The sequence below is a fragment of the Macaca nemestrina genome, chromosome 6, assembly GCF_043159975.1.
Source record: "Macaca nemestrina isolate mMacNem1 chromosome 6, mMacNem.hap1, whole genome shotgun sequence".
NCBI lineage: Eukaryota > Metazoa > Chordata > Mammalia > Primates > Cercopithecidae > Macaca > Macaca nemestrina.
In genome coordinates, this window is record NC_092130.1 from 69,392,376 (window position 1) to 69,414,588 (window position 22,213).

The following is a 22,213-nucleotide window of genomic DNA, read 5'->3' on the forward strand; positions in this document are numbered from 1 at the left end:
TCCCTCCTAAAGGTCAAACTGTTTTCATATATGAGCTTATTCAATTCCTGAGTAGGAAGAGGAAGTGAACAGAGCTTAATTTAGGAATATTTTAGATTAAAAAGTACCACCTTCCTTCTCATTTTTCTCACCTATCTTTCTCTAATGGCATGTTACTGTTAAATTAGATGTTTTGCTATTCCCATAATTCTTCCTTTCTTCATAGTCATCTAAGCAATCCTATGTTAAATGATATGATTTTAAATGGTATCTATACCTACTTAATTTTTAACAATAAAGCCCACACACATTCTGTATGTCTCCTCTGTTCATATGATTTACAGAATTGGTTGTTTTCTCTTTAAAGTCCGGGATTAGTAGCAAATTTCAACCCATGAAATAGATTTCTGAACATTTGTCAGGTTTTAACCAAATCCAAAGACACACATTTTTACCACTTTAAGATATTGTTTGAATGTCCCCTCCAAAACTCATGTTTACACTTAATCCCCAATGTCACGGTATTGAGAGGGAGTGCCTTTAAGAGGTGATTGGATCATGAGGACTCTGTCCTCATTAACGGATAAACCCATTCATGGATTAAGGGATTATCATGAAAGGGAAACTGGTGGCTTTATAAGAAGAGGAAGACAGACTCAAGCTGTTACATTATCACGCTCAGCCCCCTTACTCTGTGATACCCCATATCACCTTGCGACTCTTCGGAGAGTCTCCACTAGCAAGAAGGCTCTCACCAGATACGGCCCCTTGACCCGGGTCTTCTCAATCCCCCAAAGTGTAAGAAATAAACTTCTTTTCTTTAGAAATAACCGAGTTTCAATATTCTGTTATAAGCAACACAAAAAGGACTAAGACTATCTAAAATGCCTTCTTTTAAGAATTACATCAGAGAAACAGAAGAGACACACAAAAAGGAAAAGTTAAGGGGTTTGACCTTTTAACTAAATTCAGCATGAACTAAACAAACTCAAAATAAAAGTTTGCCATCTTAAAGTCTGAGCTTTATTTTGGAGAATCAAAAAGGCCAAATGAGCTTTCTTAAGGTTTAGGCAACTTGCTTCTGTATCTCAATTTTGCAGGATGAGAAAATCTAAGTAAGATTTCATTTTTCTACTACGTTTCATGACACTACTACCTGCTGTTTAGTTATCAAAAACACTCCAAGGATACAATATAGTCATGTCAGAAAAATCTCCAAATATAGTCACATTGACAAAGCATATAACCCATTAACTATAGGTAAAAGTCACATGTGAAGAAAATAACTTAGAAATCTTATAGAGGTTAGGGATTTAGAAATATAAACTCACCACCCAGAAGGAAGATCCCAAGTCCTAATAGAGCAATCCATTGCAGCACTTATTAACCAACGACCATCAGGACTAAAAGCCTTTAAATCAAAAAAAATATATATATACACACAAAAAATATGTAAATATATATGAATATATTTGTATGTATGTGTATGTATATATAGTTAACACCTTAAAGAATGTAATAAATGAAAAGATAATGCAGGCTTCATAAAAAAATTAATTTGACTAACATTCAAACTGTCTTATTTTATATAAAAGAAAATACCACTTCCTAAATACCACTGATTTGGAATCTGGATAAAGATGAGACTTTTAAATGAATTATTAAAAGTTAAAAAAGTTAAGTGTACTGCATTAATTTTCAAATCATAATCTTTATTTATAGACTATGTTTATGTGTGTGATAAGGGCTTGCTTTTCTTGAAGCTTAAGTTAAAAATCTTTTCTCTTTTAATAATGCTTTATTTCTACACAAATTATAATCAGATTTTCAAAATAAATTTAAATAAACTACTTATGCCACCTATTATTTTTTCTAGCTATGAAAATGGATAAATAATAGATCTCCTTGCCTGTGGTACCTAAGGGTTGTGAGGCACAAATCAGATCACAAGTGAAAGGTGACCCAAAAGGAAAAACTTTACAGTCTACAGTTGTAGTAGATTGTTCATCCAGCAGTTTAAATTAGTAGATGATACCGGGATACATAAATGTTAATTTGTTCATCAGGCTGCCGTAATATAATGGGAACTCAAATCTCAAGTTACAGATAGATCAATTTACAGAAGGGTGGTACAGATAGTAAAGGATGGGAAAGAATGATTCTGACAGGTAAAGTCATGTTATAAATGCTCACAGATTTAACTAACGGGAGTACCTTATTACTGAGCAAGGAAACTCGAGATATACAAGTTGAAAGCAAGGTTTGAAAAAGAAATAGGAAGAGCAAGTTGACACTGACAGATGTTTGCAAAAGTGCCATTTCAGCACAATTAACCCAATCCCATCCTCGTTTCTACAGATGCTGTCAAAACAAATTCCGTTGATGTGTAATTCTTCCAACCTCCTATCTGCAGAACACAATGTCCTGACCAGGTTTTTTTCCTTCAATTTTTAAGGAAAGGAGTAAATTCTGATTTTTGGTGTGAGAACTAGTAAATGTAGCTGTTGGGTTTGTCACTAAGTATTAAGATTTTATTTTTATTTTACATTTTCTGTTTTCAAGCAAATCAAGGTATCTGCAATAGATGAAAAATGATACCATATACTTAATATGGTCCTCAAGTGACAAATTTATTTTAAAAGTACTTTTTAATTAAACACGCTTTTTAAACTAGTTGACTTCTTTCCATCATACATCCCATTATAAGAATAGTAAACTTAAGCATATTTTTATTAATTAAACCCTTTCAGAGTTAAGATATATAAACTCTAAAAATAGCACTAAAGTAAAATAAACCAGACACCAGGTATTCCAGGCAAATGGCTTCCTACTATTAATTCATTCCATACACAGTAAAACAGAAATGAGTTCTCCCAGCCTATTTTAATATTAAGAATGACATATAGGCCAATGGATCATTCATTCTCTAAAGTATAATTTGGCCTTGTTTAGAGTTAATGAAAAAAAAGATGAGCTCTAAAACTTACATTTCAATTTGATGGCATCAACTCCCTGAAAAATATTAACTTTCAATTCAAAATTTTCCTTTAAAATCTTTGAAAAACAGCCTGCAAATTAAAATAGATGACCACCTCATATAATGATTTTAAGGCTATTAAAGGATAACACACCCAAATAAAAGTAGAAATGAGTAAAGTTTTATCAGTTAGAGTTTGTTTTACCATGTCATTTATTTGGCCTTGGTGTCCAGAAAACTCTCTGACAATCTTCCTAGTTTCTATGTCCAGAACACTAATGGAGAAGTCATCCAAGGCGAGTCCCAGAATGCCACTAGCAAGATAAATGCACCAGTTTTAATAAACAAAAAACCCTTGAACTAAAGTCTCACATCCACTTGAATTTGGTTAAATCAAATACACTTTGGGAGAAATTAAGCCAAATGTTGTTCTTTACTAAATCGTCTGATTTTTCCCACTTGGTAACTTGTGACTTTATAACTTTTACCAAAAGAATCAAAGAGAAAATCCATTATCATTCAAAGTTTACCTGTCTCTATGTAGCAACATGATATTTGGAGATGAACTGAGGCTCACAGAATGAATTAAAATTTTGTTTTTAAAGTTCCAGAATTTGAGTAATCCTTCACTACCAGTTGTAACTGTCAACTGGTTTAATCCATCCACTGCGACGCCTCTAACAGATCCCTTGTGAGCTGTAAGGTAGATGTCAAAAGAAAAAAAATCAGAATTGGCAATGTTTCTTTCTGAACAATACACACAGTGATTCCTTCATTCAAATATATAAGCTGCCACTTAAATATCCTTTAAAATCTTGAAATAAATCTGGATTTTAGGGGTGTAAGAAGATTCTTAATTATTAATATTGTTCGAGTAAAAAACAGAAATCAGATTGATACAACATAGGTTTGAAAAGTTTGTTAAGATTTTCTGCTTAAAGGAGAGAAGAAAAAAAATTAATCTGAATAATATCCACAAAACTCTTAGGTATCCATGACTTTTCTCTTTCAACATGGTCCTTATGATACAATGGCAGTCTCTGCCATATAGAGTTGATTATAACCCATCTTCAACTTTAGCAAAATGCCCAGCACTTAAAGATTATACATGCCAGCTTTCACTACTAGTCTTATATCTACCTATATTAATTAAAAACAAAGAAAAAAAATCTATACCTTGATCCTTGCCAAAACTTCCTCGATGTATACCAGACTGCATGTTATATACATCTACAGTTCCTGATGAGAGGCCAATTACAGCAAAGTTTCCACAAGAAGTTATATCCACTGCCTTTAAGAAAAAAAACAACCCACAAATGACAAAGAAAATAACTAACATTTTTATTGCACTTTATGCTTTCCAAAGTATTTTTTATCTACTTGTTCCTTTTTATTTAAAAAAAGTATGATAAATGAATTGCTTCGTTAGTTTTTTTAAACATAAAGTAATTTTATTTGGGTGTACAAGCATGCAAGCTAGATTCTATCTCCATTCTTTAAAAAGTATGAAGAATCATTATCTAAGAAAACAAAACATAACTAAGGTTAACTCAATTTAAATGTACAAAGTCAAGAGAACTATATATAGGACTAGCCTTCAATTTTTAATTTATTAACAAGGCTAAAGTCAAAACATTCCTTTTGCCTAATTTCTTTTTGTCTTGCCTTTTGTAACCGCTTCCACGGCTGACATCAAACAAAAAACATATCATTAGTTAGAATGGCCAAGCAAAAGCCCAAAATGTTTTAATTATGACATATTAGGAAGGAAATATATAAGACACTACAGAGAAAATATTTGGTTTATAAGCAGCCTCCATAACATAAACTCATTTTAATACTTAAAATATCAATATTATGTCAATATATTTTCTCTATATTGAAAACATGAGACTGGCTACATATTTGGTCACTGCTGGAGAAATAACTGATTGCCAATGTGTGTCAGTCAGATGTCATCCACCCAAGAGATAATTCAATTTACATCTATATTGAATTTACATCTAAACAGATGACTTATACAAACTAAATAGAAAGGATTTAATGAAGGTTTATTTAACTAAGGAAAGCAACATAAAGTCTGACATACCACTGAGTCAAGACATATTTACATTGCATCACATAAATACGTTTTACATACATACATTTTTCTAAATAAAGATTTCTTTAAAAAAAATACATATTTCAGATAGGAAATTACTATGGTTAAAAAACATTTTATCTTCCTAAATGAAACACAAACATTAAGCTGACCTATTTTGAAAAATTCATAAATGTTTACGCTATGTTGTATAGTTATACAATTAGGAAACTAAAGGAGCTCGTACGCTGTAACCTACAAGTAATACAGGCCCTACACCATCCTGCATTATATTCTTTTAAGGAAGTTACTGTTTTTAGTTGGCCTGCTCCTGGCAATCTCTCTAATTTATTCATTCTAATGTATTATCTAAGTCAAACAAAGCAAAAATAAACCCGTGAGTGTTATTTTTGAGAAACAAATTGTACTTTAGTGCACAGGCTCTCTATACTTACTTTTACTTATTACTTATCAGTTACTGGCTTTGTTCCAGATAGCTGAGACTGTCAGACAAATGACTCAACTCCAGCCACATATCATAGTATACACACATGCTAAATGTTCTATGAGTGATCCCTATGGACTATAAGAATAGATTCTAGAACGAATTGTCTCAGGTTAAAATCCCAGCTCTGCCTCTTACTCGCTACATTGATCTTAGGCATATTGCTCATAAAACCTGTTTTACTGTCCATAAAAAGCACCTAACCAATGCACCGTGCTGTAGGACTGTTGTGAGGAAAATATGAAATAATCCATGCTAGAGAGAGAGCCTGGAACAAAGTAATCACACAGAAAATGTTACCTGTGATTACCACTACTATTATAACCATTACTCAAAACTATGTAGGTAAACGTCCCTAAGGGAGCATAAGATAGAATCTTTATGGTTTAGAAAATTATATAAAAACTTAAGACTGGATTTTCATACTACAGAGAATAGAATATACATACTTACGATGCCATTTGTATAAAACAGGGTCGAATGTTGAGTTACACTTTTAATAAGCATTTTCAAAAGCAGAGGCATCTATTAAAAACTATTAGAACTAATAAACAAGTTCAGCAAGGTTACAAGATATGAGATCAATAATGTAAAAATCAATTGCATTTTGACACATTCTCAATGAACAATCCAAAAAAAAAAAAAACAAAACTGTACTTCAATAACATTAAAAAGAATACTAGGAAAAATGTACCCAAAGAAGTGTAAGACTTATATACAAACAACTACAGAATATTGTTGAAAAATTAAGAAAAATCTCAATAAATGGAAAAACACCCCATGTTCATAGATCAGAGACAACACTCAAACTGATCTGCAAAATCAAAATGAGATCCCTGTCAAAATTGTAGCTGCTTTTTTTTGCAGAAATTGATAAGCTCATTCTAAAATCCATATGGAAATACAAGGGACCAGAAAAGCCAAAACAATCTTGAAAAAAGAACAAAAAACCTGGAGAAGTCAAACTTCCTGATTTCACAACTTACCACAAGCTACCAAAATCAAGACAGTGTGGTACTGGTATAAGAACAGACATACAGACCAATGGAAGAGAATTCCGAGTCCAGAAATGAATTCTTACATACAAGGTCAAATGACTTTCAGTAGAGGTAACAAGATCATTAACGGAGAAAGAATAGTCTTTTGAAAAAATAGTGCTGGGACAACTGGATATCCACATGCGAAAAAATGAATTTGGACCCCTTTATCATACCATACACAAAAATCAATTCAGAGAGAATAAACCTAAATATAAGAACTAAAACTAGAAAACTCTTAGAAGCCACAGGAGCAAATCTTTGTGGCCTTGGGTTACGCAATGCTTTAAAATGTTAAACTACGTTCTTTCAATCAATATTATGATCAGAAACCTTGAGTATAACAAGATTTCCATAGGAAAGTTTTAAAGAGAAGATACTCTTATAAACAAGCTCACTTACTGTTGCAGTTATGTCATCTTTCTTCATCTCTTTTGGCTTGAGAAAGTAAGCACCTATTGTAGATTTTTGATAATTCCAGGTTGAGCAAGATAGCTTACCTTGATGGCAAGCAATGATACCATCCCAGTCACTTTCACGAGCTTCCTCTAAAACGTAATGAAAATCATAAATCAAATTACTTTTCATTCTGTTATTCATCTATTACTTATTAGGCAGCTAATATTTCAGACACTACGGATACAACAGTAAAACAAACAGGTAATACCTGATAGCAATGTTTCCAATCTAACAAGAGGTTACTATATTTTAATTGACGAATAAAAAGTGTGTGTAGTTATGTTTATGGCATAGAACATAATGTTGTGATATGTATACATTGTGGAATGGCTAAATCAAGCTAATTAACATACCTAACAAGAGATTCTAATTAGAAGAAATTATCATATCATAAAGTATGACAGTGTTTTCTTATAAGACCACTCAGGAGATTTGGGGAAAGTAAATGGCTCTCTGGATAGAGTGGTAGAACAAGTAGAAATTAGCAGGGGGGATAACATGCACAAGAAAAAACGAACAAAACGCAGGACAGCAAGTAAGTGTAGTATCTTCTTGGGAGGGACAGGAGTAGGGCAAGGCAATCAGGACCACACTACAAAAGGTCTTGGAAGTCATGTTAAGGAGATGAGATTCCACTCTAAAGGTGTAAGAAGCCACTAAAAAATTTTAAGCAGATGAGTGATGTGATTCAAATGTATTTAGAAACATCATTCAAGCTCTAAGAAAACAGAAAGGTGTCATAATAATAACTTTCAAATAGAAATGGTGCCTACACAGTAATTTCCCATGATAGATTTCACGCAACAAACCCATTATCTATATTTTTCTTAAAATCACTTCTTTGAAAGAAGCATTGATCAAATGACATAGTATACTAAGACCTCAGTAGTCTTAGATCTTAGTCAGACCTCTGTGTTCTCATACTTTGCTGTTCCAGTTCTTTTTACATTAGTAACTTTCATTATACTAGGCATATGACAAAACAAAAAGAAAGGCTATAAAATCAAATATTATAAATACCTGTTATAGAGAAGAGCAAAGCCTAAGGTTAATAGATGAGAAGTTACATTTAAAATAACTCATTTTTAGTCTTCACACAAGACCAGCATGCACCTGGGGTTACCTTCTGAATGCTTATTAATATTTGTAAAAGCATTTATTAAAACAGAGAAAATAAAATAGCACACAGTAGGAAATAAATGACAAAGGAGAACTTCTCAAAACACAGTATGAAGTTACTTACCTGCTGCAAACTTTGTGATGGGTGGAAGTCTCACTGACATGGTATTCTGAAGTCCTTTACGTTTGACTCTCTTTTTATTTATTAACCCTGAGGTTGGGGGAGAGGGGAACATAGATAGCTATGAATCCTTAATAAAAAGTGTATATAAAAGAAAAGTTATCATTGTCTTATAACTATAAAGTTCAAGACATTCCCATTTAAGTCAAAAACAAAAGATGTTATTGCCACTGTTATTTTTTAATTCTAAGAAAAGTTATTTTAGATATTGTTAAAAAATATTTAAATTTATATACATGCATGAATTGTATAAGACAGTCACTTAAAATTAGTAATAATAAAACTGAATAAGATTTTGTTGTTTAATACAATCTTTCAAAGGCTGGAAACTATGAAAAGGGAAAGAGAACAAAATGATTGCTTTAAGGCAAAATAATTGGATGCTGCTTACTTTGATGCTTTCTCTAAGCTACCTTCCATTTTAAAAACTGTGCACTGTACAGTACCTCAAGTAAGGCCATCAACATCTTTTGGGTGGCAGCCGTATGTTTTTACCACCCAAGATGTCTAACCTTTTTCAATAACCTCATAGCAGAACCTCAACCACTTCTATAGCAACTTTGATCCTAGGAATCTTACTACCTCTTCCATACATGTTTATCTAGTTCATCCGAGAAAAAATAAAATGCATTAATGAAACCTCTTCCAGTTGTTTCACAGAATGTCAAAATGTATCTTTCGTGACCAGCTTATTTTCTGTCTTGCAAAGGACCTACCATGTCCCAAGCTCTTATTGAATTTTTCGTGTACTGTGGAAAATGACTGAAGAGTTCCATCTTGACCTGTTGATATACACAGAAAATCTCTAATCAAGCTTCATCAAAACAAGGGACTATGTGAATCACAAATTTTATAAAATTCAATTTGAAAATCTTGAAGTTACAGTTTGGGACAGTTTAAAGGGAAAACCAGATTGCAACTACTTCATTAAAATATTGAACATTTTATAGAATGGCATTTAGTAAGAACAAAGGATAAAATGAAAATGAGGTACTAATAATTTTCAGCAGACTAACAGAATTTTTAGAATCTGACCATTCTGTCTCTGAGGATTAGTAAACAGAAGGACACATTAAGCACAGATAATAATATCTATAGTGCTTCTCAAGTAGACAAAAAGGACTCTTAGTTTTACCCAGACTTCTAAGTCACTCAAAGAGATATGTGAATCTAAATATGTATAAATATCAAACCTAATACTGGGCACCCACATCTCAATACTTGCTGAAATAAACTAATAGTATGAAACAGAAGCTCACTTGCACTTAGAATCTGCTGTCCATTCTGTCCATAATATCTGATACTGGTAAGAGGAGCACTATGACCCATTCTGAATCTCAAAAGTCGGCCTTCACCTGTAGGACCATCAAATATCCATATCTGCCAAGAAATAAAAATGTAAAGTTCTTCTACAATGTTCCATCTGATCTGCAAGTAGTCAAATCACCCCCTACATAAATCAACTGGCACTGAGTAGTGCTTGCTAAGCCAGTGACCCTGGAGCTACAAGGGAGGGAGTGGGTACTGGGAGAGAAATAAACTGTAATTCTTTCCCGCTACGCTGCAATCATGTCACCTGCTGTGCTTTTTGTCTCATCTATACCACTATCTCATTCCATATTCCTTTCATCTTCTAGGTTGAAAGCTGACACATTAAAGCAAGCTTGTAATAACCCAAAAGGTAAGTTAGATGAGTCAGGAAGATAACAACAATCCTAATACCCTGAGAGCATTGTCAGCGCCATTTGTGACAAGAAGTGGCTCTCTATGGAGAAATGTCAGTCCGGCAATTGCTGTAGAGTGTGCATTTCTCATTTGGTTGATTAATTTTTTGTCTTCCAGATCCCAGAGTCCGATATGGCCACATGGGCTTCCAGCTGCCATTACTGGATGACCATCTGTTATTAAAATAAAATACATCAAGAAAAATACTTCTAGATCCCCCAAAATAAGAATTCTCTCTTCCCTTTTAATCCATAAAGTTAGAAAGAACTATATACCAATAATCTATTCATATTTCTTTGCCTTTTACTCCAGTATTCATTCACTTCTATTAGATTAAGCTATCAGAAGACAAAAAACATTTGACTTTTAAATAATGAATTTTAAGTGTTCTTATCTTCTATCAATAAGTATGTTAAAAGTTACCTGTGCGAAATGATATTGAAGTAATGGGTCCCCAGTCTTGACGAAACTTCATTAATGTTTCATTAAATTTAATGTTGTGTATGATAACTTGACCTGACATAAGACCAATAGCAACAACATCCACAGCTGGTGCCTAAAAATTAGATTATTCAAACTTTTATTTTCTAAAGCAAAATAGCTTTAATAATCCTGATGATATGCATCATTTATTAGGTGCTGTCAAAAGAAATAATGAAGTATCTTCTTAAAGATGGCAGAAAAACTCAACAAGTATTACCATTCCAGCATACTTTTTTATTCAGCATAGAAGTATTCAGAAACAACTTTTCCAAATTACTTCCCAGCTTCAATTCTGCCAGTCAACACCCCATCCTCATTCCCAAAACCTAGCTGGTAAGATTTTAGAAAGAAAACAGCCACAACAGAAAAAGAAACCTATGTATAAAATCATTACAGATCACTGGACTGGATGGAAACAGTAAAAGGAGACAATTCCTAGAAAGGAGAAAGGTAAAAAAAGTTATACAGTTAGTCTGTTCCAGTTCTAATATTCTATGGTTATAACGGTCTATAATACAAGTCTTACATACAGGATCTATTATGAATTTCTCTATTTTAGCAAAGATCAATGTCCAATATCATTACAGAATGGAATCAGGTTACACGTTTTATTAATTTGTCATCAACTGTCTACTATGCATGAGACCCTGTGTAGAAACTGGAGATACTAAAAAATATATAATCCCTTGTCCTCAATGGACCTAATCCTCTGATACTTACGGAGTCTTCTGGATAGGCAAAAGTGGAGCTAGGTTGATGGTGGTAAGAGAAGATAAGGAATACATATAAATTGGGCAAGTATAGACAATGGGTACTGAGAAAGATAAGGGTATACTGGCTACATATGTGGCCAATAGAAACACAGGATTTGCTGTAGACATGCATTCATTTATTTATACATATTTTGCACATTAAAAAAAGCAGTTATTTCTTAAATAGTCCATCATCGAATCAAACATTAGGATTTTGGCTCCAATAATTTCAAACCATAAATCTCAACATCTTGACAAATTTCTCTGCATGACTTACAATACCCCTTGCATTGCTGAACACTCATTTCCAAGCTACACAAGACAATGGAATACATATACTTGCAAAATGATTAGTAACAAGGATCTATAGCAATCACAGGTTTAAAGTCAAACTATAAGCACAAAGGACTCCATAAGCGTTATTGGCAAAAGCATTATTACTTGTTTTAACTTACATTTCCAAAACACTATTTCCTCAGGCTAACAATTTTAAGGTAAGCTAAGCTATATATTGTTTTGTCTTTACGTCTAAAATTATGATTGATTCCTGAAACTAAAGGATTTTCCTATTAACTTTGTTTCCTCTTTGACTTAACAGAAAAATACTAACCTGCTGAAGAGCTGTCACTCCAAGTTTCCATCCTGGAAATGTATATAGAAGTTTACTATAAGAAGAAAAATAGTTGAAAGATATATATATATGAGGAAAACAATATCGGCTACACATTAAAAAGTGAAATAATAATAGGTGATATTTATTAAGTTCTTACTCTTCCACACACTATTCTGATAATTAAACTAACGTCACAAGGTTAGTAATATTGTCCAAATTCTAGATCTCAAACTAACTACTATGCTATGCCACCTCTTTAAGAAATAAAATGTCCTAAGTGGAAAAAAAAAATACATGAGTAAAAACCATGTTATATTACAGACTACAGTAAAAAAATATTTTTTTTTTTAGGACTGCAATATCTTTATAGAAACATCATCATGAAAGGGAATAACTTATATTTTAATAACAATATTATTTGCATGTTATATGACTGTCATATGACAACAGTACTGCTGCTCTCAATTTCAGAAGCAAGCCATGAATGACAAATAACACATCCATGGAGCAAACAGAGGTATCTGAAATCATTATAATTATCATTAAAGTATTAAATCATGTACTAAATTATGTAAATGGGCAAAGACAGTATTTCAGTCACTATCCCTGAACCTAGCACAAAGTAGGCAGTCAATGGTATTTGTTAAACTGAAATGAAACACTGATTCAAATCATTAAATCTTTAATAATCTTATTTTCCCTTTTGAATTGATAAGGACTTTGGAAAAAACAATTTGGACAGTCAAATATTTTTGTTTGCTTTTCAAAATGCTACACAAAGAAGTGTGAGCTGCCACCTTTTTCTACTGATAAATGTTTAAATAATGGGTAGAAGTATTCAAAATTGAGTATCCAGCCCTCCAGCTACACCAATATTACAGATATGTGCCATATCTATGGGAGGCGATGGAAGTACTTTAAACCCGAAAAGTCATTTCTAAATGCTAGCACTACATTGTCATTGATTTGCCTTTCCATCCTTTACCATCTTCATGTATAGAAAATCTTCATGTATGGAAAATTAGAGCCTCCCTAGTCATAATCTCATAATTATTATTTTCTGATGGATCTCCTATTACTTTATTAGAGCCTTCTCTATAGCAGTTCTTTAGTTATTAGGTCATTAGTACATACTTTTCAGTGAGCATTTATGAAGCTGTCTAACAAGTGTCAGGATCACATGCCAGCTTTCACATATGTGATGCCAGCAACAACAACTCCAAAAGCAAACATACAGTTATATCTCAGTATCTGTGGGGGATTGGTTCCAGGACTTCCCCAACCTCTCTGCTGATACCAAAATTCACAGATGCTCAAGTCCCTTACATAAAATGGTGTGGTATTTGCATACAACTTTCACACATTTATGCATATACTTTAAATAATCTCTAGCTTACTTATAAAAGCTAATATAATGTAAATACTATGTAAATAGCTGTTACACTGTACTATTTTAAAATGTGATGTTTTATTGTTGTATTATTATTTATCTATTTTTCCTTGAATATTTTTGATCCGTGGTTGACTCCTCTGATATAGGGGACCAACTGTATTTATAGACAACCCTCCAAATAAATATATAAGGACAGGGATAAATGAGACTTAAGTATGCATTAGGAAGTAGTTGATGAGGATAAGGTGACAACTATATTATTTTCTAACTAAAACACTTACTTAGATTTTACATTCCACAACTGCAGGCTTCCTTGTTCACTGCCCAGCAGTATTTTATTCAAGTAGGTACTTGGATGCAGAATTGCAGAAATTTTAAATACTGATTTATCAAAAGTCAACTGCAGGTATTCTTCTACAAAAGTGAAAGTTAAAATTATTTGTTATAAAACAGTTTAAAATGTTTTATATAACCATATATTTATCACTTAAAGTAAGTCTATCATATCAAAGATTTATATGCTAAAATAAACCACAGACTTAGATACTAATCTATAAACATTCCTTGAGAAATAAAATAAATGAGGGGCAACTTGTAAATGTAATTTAGACTGTCAAAAATTTTCTACAACTTCTAATAAAAATACTATTAAAAGTTTCATTCACTTTTGAATTACTTTACAGAAAAGGATAATAAAGTTAAAAAAAAAAGATCCTAAGGATTAGCATTAATGTTTCTGTAATTTGATCAACAGACAGGAGTGAATATCCCAAGTGAAGTACTTATACTTAGCTCTTTCAAGGAATGAAAAGCCAACTATCTAGAAAGTTTGATGGGTCACTCAAAAAATGCCAAAAATAAAAGGTACACCTCAGTGAAACTATTAAGAGTACTTCTCACACATTTCCACAAAAGAACCTCTAATAAAGGAGAAGAAAAAAACTTATAATCCTGTGGAGGTGGGGGTGCCATAACCAGTGGTCACTTGCTCCAAGATCAAAAAACTCTCTGAAATCTTTGGTTACATTCAAAATTTCTATGTTTGAATTCTGGTTTTTACTTTACAGTTCCTCCATGATTAAAACAATGTTTCACTATATTTTCCAATAAATTTGAGTATCAAAGAAGGTACATTTCATTTAAGCTTTAGGTTCACATACTCTCTGGTACACTGCTGTACAATCCCAGGGGTATGGGTACCCCAGTTTAGGAAGTACTGTATAGGTGAAAATTATATAAACTTTACTTTGAATGTTATTTTAAGAGATCCTTGACTTTATTCGTCACTACAAATGGCTCCCTGAAGATACTGGTTCAATATGCTGCTATAACAGCAACAAAAAAGCTGGTCCATCAGCATCAAGAGAGTCTGCTGGAATGTAAGAACCAGATCCTGTAACCTAATAAAAGCCCTTTTAACTTCTATCTACACAAGGAATACTTTTGGAATTCTGTTCCCTCCCTCTACTTGAGCAAACACAAAACAAGAAAAGGGTTACTAATCTGAAATAAGAACTTGGAATAATTCCCAGAAATGTAATCTTCAGGATATTTACTAAAAAAAAGAAAAGAAAGAAAGAAAGAAAAAAAAAACCACAGTGTATTGAACAATGAAATAACCAAGAGGCAATATAAGCTAAAAATGTAACCAGATTAAAGAACTTAAAAGATTCAATTCATAATGAACCCAGTATTTTATTGAGGAAAGGTGTAGATATCCTAGGGATAAATTCTTCATGTTTAAAGATACATAATCCCATAAACATAGCCACTGTCTAAGACTATCACAGTTGAAAGAAACTGACTGATATCCCTAGGAAATGGATGTACTTTTCCTTCAGATTACAAGATCAAGTTTACTATTAGTCTCCTTTACTAAAAGTTGAAAATACAAAACAAGAATTACTCAGGCATGAAAATACATCAATATTCACTCCACAGAGAATATAACAAATCATTAAAGTTGGAGAACTGCAATGGAAAATACATTAGTTGAGGTAAGCACATTAAACAGTTTATAAGTAGTTACCTTGCTACAGTTGTTTATCTCTTTCTTACTTAGAACTTTTTTCTTATACATGTTAAAGATTTTTAATTTTTTAAATTTCTTACTATTTACAGGCAAAATCTCTGGCATAGATATTTACATAGATTTTAAATTTTAATTAAACACATACTACCCTAAGATAAAGCAAATAAGTGAGTTAACTCTTACCTTCTGAATATATGTGCCAAATAATAAGAATGCTGTCAGTATCAACAGAGATAATGTGGTCTCCAAAGGGTTGCAAGAGATGGATTTCTGCCTTATGACCCTTAAAGGTATGTACTATCTACAATATCGAAGTTTAAAAGAATTTCATATTATTACTCAGTCATCATGTCATATTATTCATATTATCCCAAAAACAAGCTAATCCGGAGATGCTTCTGTTAAGAAATGTACCCCAACTTTTGATTATTCAAGGTTAGGATGAATGCATAGATATGAAGGAACTAGGCATGTTCATCTGCTCCCTCAGCCAGTTCAACAATAAGTAAGTAAACTGTCCATTTAGTACAAAGAAATGAGACCTTTGAAGCTCAGTCTTCCAACTTAGGTTAGAGAGGAGGCGTGCACACACAACTAGTTCCCTCACCCAATTCAATCAGTGCAACTACATATATCCTAGCGAGATGGTATATTCCAGAAGGCTGATCTCTACAGACTCCATCACCAACTGGCTTTCAAATGAGACGGGAAAGGGGGATATAGGGTCTTTTTCCCCATACCTTTCTGCTTTGACAGAGATCCTTACAGTAGCTGATCCCTCCATAAGTATAGCCCCTTCTCCATGGTTTCAGTTCTCACCAGATTCCAGTAACACTGTTTCTTCTCCTTGGCCCTTTGGCCTTAGGGGTGGTAACAACTTCCTACAGTTGACAGTGTCCGATGCCTCCCCACCCCTACTTTGTTCCCCTAACCCTGACCACACTTGTGCATAAAGGTCCTTTATTAAAGTCTCTGCATCTGAACCACATATAGGATATACATATGGGATAAAGTCTCCTCATGTAAATCATATATATCTCCCTGGAAAAACTATAAACAATACAAAAATGAACATTTTTTCCAATTCTAAAAATCTGAACACCTTCCATTAAAGAACTCTACAGATAAGTTACCTTCCTCTGCCACAGGTAGTGATGATGAAAGACTGTGGGAACCACCTCACTCCAAGTCCCTGACAAGTACAGTGATACTATCATTTGGCTATCCTTGTATTCCCATTCCTACATTTCCTTTCATTCTAGACCATTAAGGCCAGGTCACCTCTCAACCTAGTTATTCCAGGACAAATTCAGAAACCAACTGGTAAATTTAGACCAGAAAAGATCTTTCCTTAGCAGTGGAGAAAACAGAATCTAGCTTTCTCTAAATAGGGAACAGGCATCTGGTTTTCAGAAAAAGAGTTATAAGCTAAGTTATGCATAATGAATAATCAACCCACATAAAGTGGTAGTGCAAATATGAACTTTTCCAGGAAGTATTTTTAAAATACACTTAATAATACACATTACGTGCCATCTCTACAAATATACGAAACAGAAAACTCCTGAGATGGGAACTGACTGGGCATAAAAAATTTTGAAGAAACTCTCCAAGTTATTCTGATATTCATCTCTGGGCAAAGAAACTGAAGGAAAGCACCAGTTTTAAGTAAGCCTTTTCTGAAAATTTATCTTCCTCCAGAAAACTGAATATACATTAGAAAAAAAGAGAATACTATAGAGTTCTAGAGTGTGCCAGGTAAAGAATGACAGAATTAAAGTTCCCTCCACTATCACAACAAACAACTACTGACTGCAAACAAGCAGTTTAGTGATACCAACCTCTTTATTACGGGCAAATGCAGAGAAAACATTTCCATAAGCAGCAAAGACTAATCTGCCATCAGCTGCCATACAGCAGATATCCTGTGGAACAGAATTACCTAGCAAATACCAAATGAAAGAAACAGGGATTTTTAATATGTTAACCAGAAACCCCAAGTATACGTACAACATTTTTCATGGTTATAATTTAAAAAAATATATAAAGATCAAAGTCGAGAATCAGAGTATAAAATTTTGACTAAAATATTTTAAATATCTAATAGTAACTATCAAACAAAGGATAGGAAATCCCCTTGTCCTTCCCTAAGAGAATGTCTAGGATTTGCAGAAATAAAAACATAATCCTAGAGAAATGAAAAGAAGCTTTTTGAGGTTATTTGGAAAAAACTGTCATCTGATACACAAAGCTCTGACAGTCACCCAGTCTTCATGTGAACATCTTTTTTTTTTTTTTTTTGAGAGACGGAGTCTCACTGTGTCGCCCAGATTGGAGTACAGTGATGCAATCTTGTCACACTGCAACATCCACCTCCCAGGTTCAACTGATTCTCCTGCCTCAGCCTCCCGAGTAGCTAGGATTATAGGTGTGCACCACCACGCCCAGCTAATTTTTGTATTTTTAGTAGAGACAGGGTTTCGCCATGTTAAGACAGGCTGGTCTTGAACTCCTGACCTCAGGTGATCTGCCCACCTCAACCTTCCAAAATGCTGGGATTATAGGTATAAGCCACCACGCCTGACCCATGTGAATATCTTCTGGAACATCAAGTTCACTAATAACTTCACAAAAATTTTAAAAGTAACTCAAAATCTAAATCTCTAACTTTGGACCAACCCAAAAATATTCCATATGGTATTCTATATGCCTACTCCTAAAACGTTTAAAGACAATATTGTTTCTACAGTCTTCTCCAAGAGAAATATGCCTATCAATCTTTAGCATTTCTCACGTGACATATGATTCTTTTCTCAGTATCCTGGTCACACTGACATTTCCATTTCCTCTTTTGGGGCAGGAGAGTTAGTAGACAGAGGATTGTTGTACTTTCATGCTGCAAATTCCATATTAGGATTTGTTTGCATAATCCTGTTTTATAGATTTATCATTTAATTTTGTATTCAATTTAAGTTCCAATGCCTTTCTTCTGCCTTCTAATCTATTATTAAAATTCCTTCCATTGGAAAGAAATACCAAAATGTGAGAAAAGGGGAAACTTTTCCTTACAGTAGAAGGAATGATGGAAAAAGAAAATCACTAAAAGCTATGCTTTATCTGAAATGCCTGAGACAAGAAGTGTTTCAGATTTCAGATTTTTTTGGATTTTGGACTACCTGCATAACCAGGTGAATATTCCTAATCTGAAAGTCTGAAATCAGAAATGTTCCAATGCATATTTCCCTCTGAACATCATGTTGGCTCTCAAAGAGTTTCAGACTTTGGAGCATTTTGGGTTTCAAATTTTTGGATTAAGGATAATCAACATGCATTTGGCAACCATCATATTAATAACTGATTCAGGCAAGTATCATCATAAAATACTAAAAGCAGCAGGTAATAACTTTGAAGAGTACTACGATATTTACATAGTCCCAGTGCATATTACCAAAAGATACTTATCCGTTACAAAGGACAAAACACTAACTTAATTTTTTTTTTAATTTTCTTTTTTTTTTCAAGACGGAGTCTCACTCTATTGCCTAGGCTGGAGTGCAGTGGCACGATCTGGCTCACTGAAACCTTCACCTCCCGGATCCAAGCAATTCTCCTGCCTCAGCCGCCTGAGTAGCTGGGACTACAGGCACCTGCCACCACACCTGGCTAATTTTTTGTATTTTTAGTAGAGATGGGGTTTCACTGTGTTAGCCAGGATGGTCTTGATCTCCTGACCTCGTGATCCACCTGCCTCGGCCTCCCAAAGTGCTGGGATTACAGGTGTGAGCCACCGCACCCCGCCTAACTTTAAAATAGAGCCTCCTAACCAATCACTATCAGGAACAGAACCAACCAACAGCATGTGCCTTCTGATACAATTCACCGTGATTCCTCCCAACGGGTACAACCTGAATCTAATCCTGAAGAAATGTCAAAAAATCTCAAACTGAAGGACATTCTAAATGAGCCTGTACTCCAAAAATGTCAATGTGTCAATGTCATCAAGCACAAAGAAAGTCTAAAGAACCGTTCCAGATTAAAGAAAATAAAGATACGTAACAACTGAAAGCAAAACATGATTCTATCCTGGCACCCTTTTTTGTTGCTGATAATGTAAGTTTATAAGACATACATGTTACCCTGGCTTCTTTATATGTTCTGTAAGTCTCAAATTTATGTCAAAATAAAAAAAATTTTTTTAGATGTGCATAAATTCAGAATAAAGTCCATACTTACTTACTGCAACCAGACTAAGTTTCTGAACCTGTTTAAAAAAAGAAAAAGGGTTAAATTTTCATTAACAAACACAATCATAATAACCTAACACCTGAAGAGTAAGCTATAACCTCACACGTATATTTGCTATGCTGTCCTTCGTAAGAAAGACACTTACTGACTCTAATTTTCATTACTAGGGAAGTTTATATTTTCAACTATATTTCACCAGGAGTAGTAATGGAAGGGGTAGGTAAATGTTTTCTATAATGGGCCAAATATTAACTATTTTAGGCTTTGCAGGCAATGCATGTGGTCTCTGTTGCAACTACTAGCTTCTGCCACCACAGCATGAAAACAGTCATACTTAATACATAAATAATGTGCATGGGTATATCAAACTTTTACCTATAGGTACTGAAATTTGATTTTCACATAGTTTTCATGTCATGAAATATCCTTCTCCCCACCCCCAGCCTACCCCCACAAACATTTAAACATGTCAAAATCATTCATAACTCCTGGGTCATACAAAGCCAAGCAGTGGGCTAGACTGGCTTGCAGACTGTAATTTGCTCACCCCACTCATGGCTACTGATCCAGCTGTATGACCCTGGAAAAATAAGTTCCCTGTGCCTCAAATTCTTCATCTGTAAAACAGGTATTTATTTACTTTATGGGATTGTTATGAGGATTCAACGAATAAATTTGTGTAAAACAGAATGGGGTCAGTCATATAGTAATTGCTCAATACATGATAGCTGCTACCATCACTATCACCACCTATTCACAACTTGTCTAGTTTCCCCTGCAGAAGAAACTGATCTGTAGGACTGTAGGAAGTCTGACTGGGGACAGCATATACAGCCATAGTCATGGGATAGAGCACTTGTAGACCCAATTAGTGACTTAAGTTCATTAGCTCCATTTTTTTTTTTTTCTTTTTACTCCCAAGTATTTTCTGTTTCAGAGGTCATAGCCCAATGCATTGGTTAATCTGAGCAGTGTACAGTCTGGGTAAAGAACATTTACATGCCGTGATGTTACGAATGTATCATCAGTGTTAGCACTAGACGAGACGTTAAAAGCCATCTTTATTATGACTAAATGTCAATGCACAGTAAGTAAATTGTTAACTTTATAAAATGTGCAAATAAGTTACTCTCCTCACCACAGGGTTTCTTTGGAAGTTGAATATAAGGAAAAACACCTGTGTCTGTGTGTAACGCAGTGTCAGGAAAGACACTGTACCAAAGACAAGATTTCAAGAGTTATTTAAGTAATAAACTTAGAAAAATTACATTTCAAGGAAGAAAACATTAACCAGCAAAAGTAAAACTTGGCAAGCAAGGAACAAGTGTAGAGAATGGTAACACTAAATACGCTCACATGATATCTTAATGATATGCCTAACCCACCCTGTCTCCATTACCAACTCAGACTCTGAGAAACCCAATTGCTCTTAACCTCAGCTCTGCCCTCACTTTCCTCTTCCACTAACTCAACTGGTTCCTAACTCCCAGCTCTTCTTGCTAATAAGCCATTCACAATCCTCCAAGAGAGACAACTCTACAACATGTTTTCCAGAAAATAAAGTACTTATTTAACACTATTATCATCCTCATCAAGGTTCCCGCTCTCACAGAGCTTACATTCTTTTGGAGAAGACAAAAGAAACAAGTAAACAAGAGACACTATTACAATGATTTATGAGCCATTAAAGGAGAAAAAAATCAACACTAACAAGTAATTTATCTGAAATTTACTTTTGTAGTTTATATAAAGGTGCTACGGTATAACGATACCTATCTTGGAAAGAAACGGCTGCAAGGCTTAGAGTGACAGTGCCAGACACTTTGCATTAGTTGAAAATAACTGATTGCCATCAAATACTTTCCCTAACGGTAATTAATCTCACCATCTGCGGTTCTCCCAATGTTACCTAGAGTGAATTTCTAACCCAGCTCGTGTCACCAATAACGTAATAGCGTGCATGTTTTTCTCTCTCATTAAGAATGCAAGCGGTAGAGGTTTGTCTTAATTATGTTTCCACCTTCAAGGGAAGGTCAATAAATATTCACTGAACAAGTATTATTGCCATACAACTGAGGGGTTATCTAGCAGTTTCCCCTTGGCCAGGCTGCCTCTGAAACTCGCCCCAGGAGGACTGCAAGTGCTAAATCAGCACGTGGATGTGACCGATGGCGAAATATTAATAGGACAGGGAGGGGTTAAAGAAGGGAAGCCCGTGGTAGATGGTAAGGGTGAACCGGATTGCTCCAGGACAGAGTTAGGGGCCAAGGAGGGTGGTTCCTGGGAAGTCAACGAAAGAAGTCACTCACGTCATAGGTGTGGAAACTCTTGCCCACGCAGGTTGTTACATAGAACCGGCGCTTGAGCGCGCTGAACCGCACCACGTGTGGAATGTCGTTGCTGAAAAGTCCCAAGGCCCGGAACCCCGCAAACAGCGCGCTGGCCGTGCGCCTTTCTGAGGCCCGTTCCATTGCCGCCGCGATCCCGGCTCCGCTCAGCTCTGGTCCTGAAGGAAAACACGTATCCAGTCCCTTCAGCGTGTCTAGTGGAACAGTCATCTGCTAGAGCTGAAGACAGAAGACCGCTTCCGGCGCCCGCTGCGAATCGCGTTTCCGGAGACTGCCCTCAGTGCA

The 22,213-nt window shown here is 34.5% G+C and overlaps 1 protein-coding gene across 1 annotated transcript in view; it reads right to left on the bottom strand.

Annotated features, from left to right (window-relative positions):
• The window catches only part of LOC105471120 (WD repeat domain 36), a 37,449-nt gene extending 15,257 nt beyond the window's left edge, over positions 1 to 22,192 (bottom strand). The window contains exons 1-16 of the mRNA XM_011723485.3: positions 21,890 to 22,192; positions 19,569 to 19,596; positions 17,177 to 17,277; positions 15,519 to 15,636; positions 13,585 to 13,717; positions 11,908 to 11,962; positions 10,486 to 10,618; positions 10,060 to 10,235; positions 9,597 to 9,717; positions 9,054 to 9,119; positions 8,281 to 8,367; positions 6,981 to 7,126; positions 4,133 to 4,247; positions 3,487 to 3,652; positions 3,162 to 3,270; positions 1,311 to 1,390 (exon numbers count right to left, since the gene is read on the bottom strand). Of these exons, the coding sequence (XP_011721787.2) occupies positions 1,311 to 1,390; positions 3,162 to 3,270; positions 3,487 to 3,652; positions 4,133 to 4,247; positions 6,981 to 7,126; positions 8,281 to 8,367; positions 9,054 to 9,119; positions 9,597 to 9,717; positions 10,060 to 10,235; positions 10,486 to 10,618; positions 11,908 to 11,962; positions 13,585 to 13,717; positions 15,519 to 15,636; positions 17,177 to 17,277; positions 19,569 to 19,596; positions 21,890 to 22,138 (1,883 nt within the window). The 5' untranslated portion in view covers positions 22,139 to 22,192. The remainder of the gene's footprint in view (positions 1 to 1,310; positions 1,391 to 3,161; positions 3,271 to 3,486; positions 3,653 to 4,132; positions 4,248 to 6,980; positions 7,127 to 8,280; positions 8,368 to 9,053; positions 9,120 to 9,596; positions 9,718 to 10,059; positions 10,236 to 10,485; positions 10,619 to 11,907; positions 11,963 to 13,584; positions 13,718 to 15,518; positions 15,637 to 17,176; positions 17,278 to 19,568; positions 19,597 to 21,889) is intronic.
• Between the last annotated feature and the right edge of the window lie 21 nt (positions 22,193 to 22,213).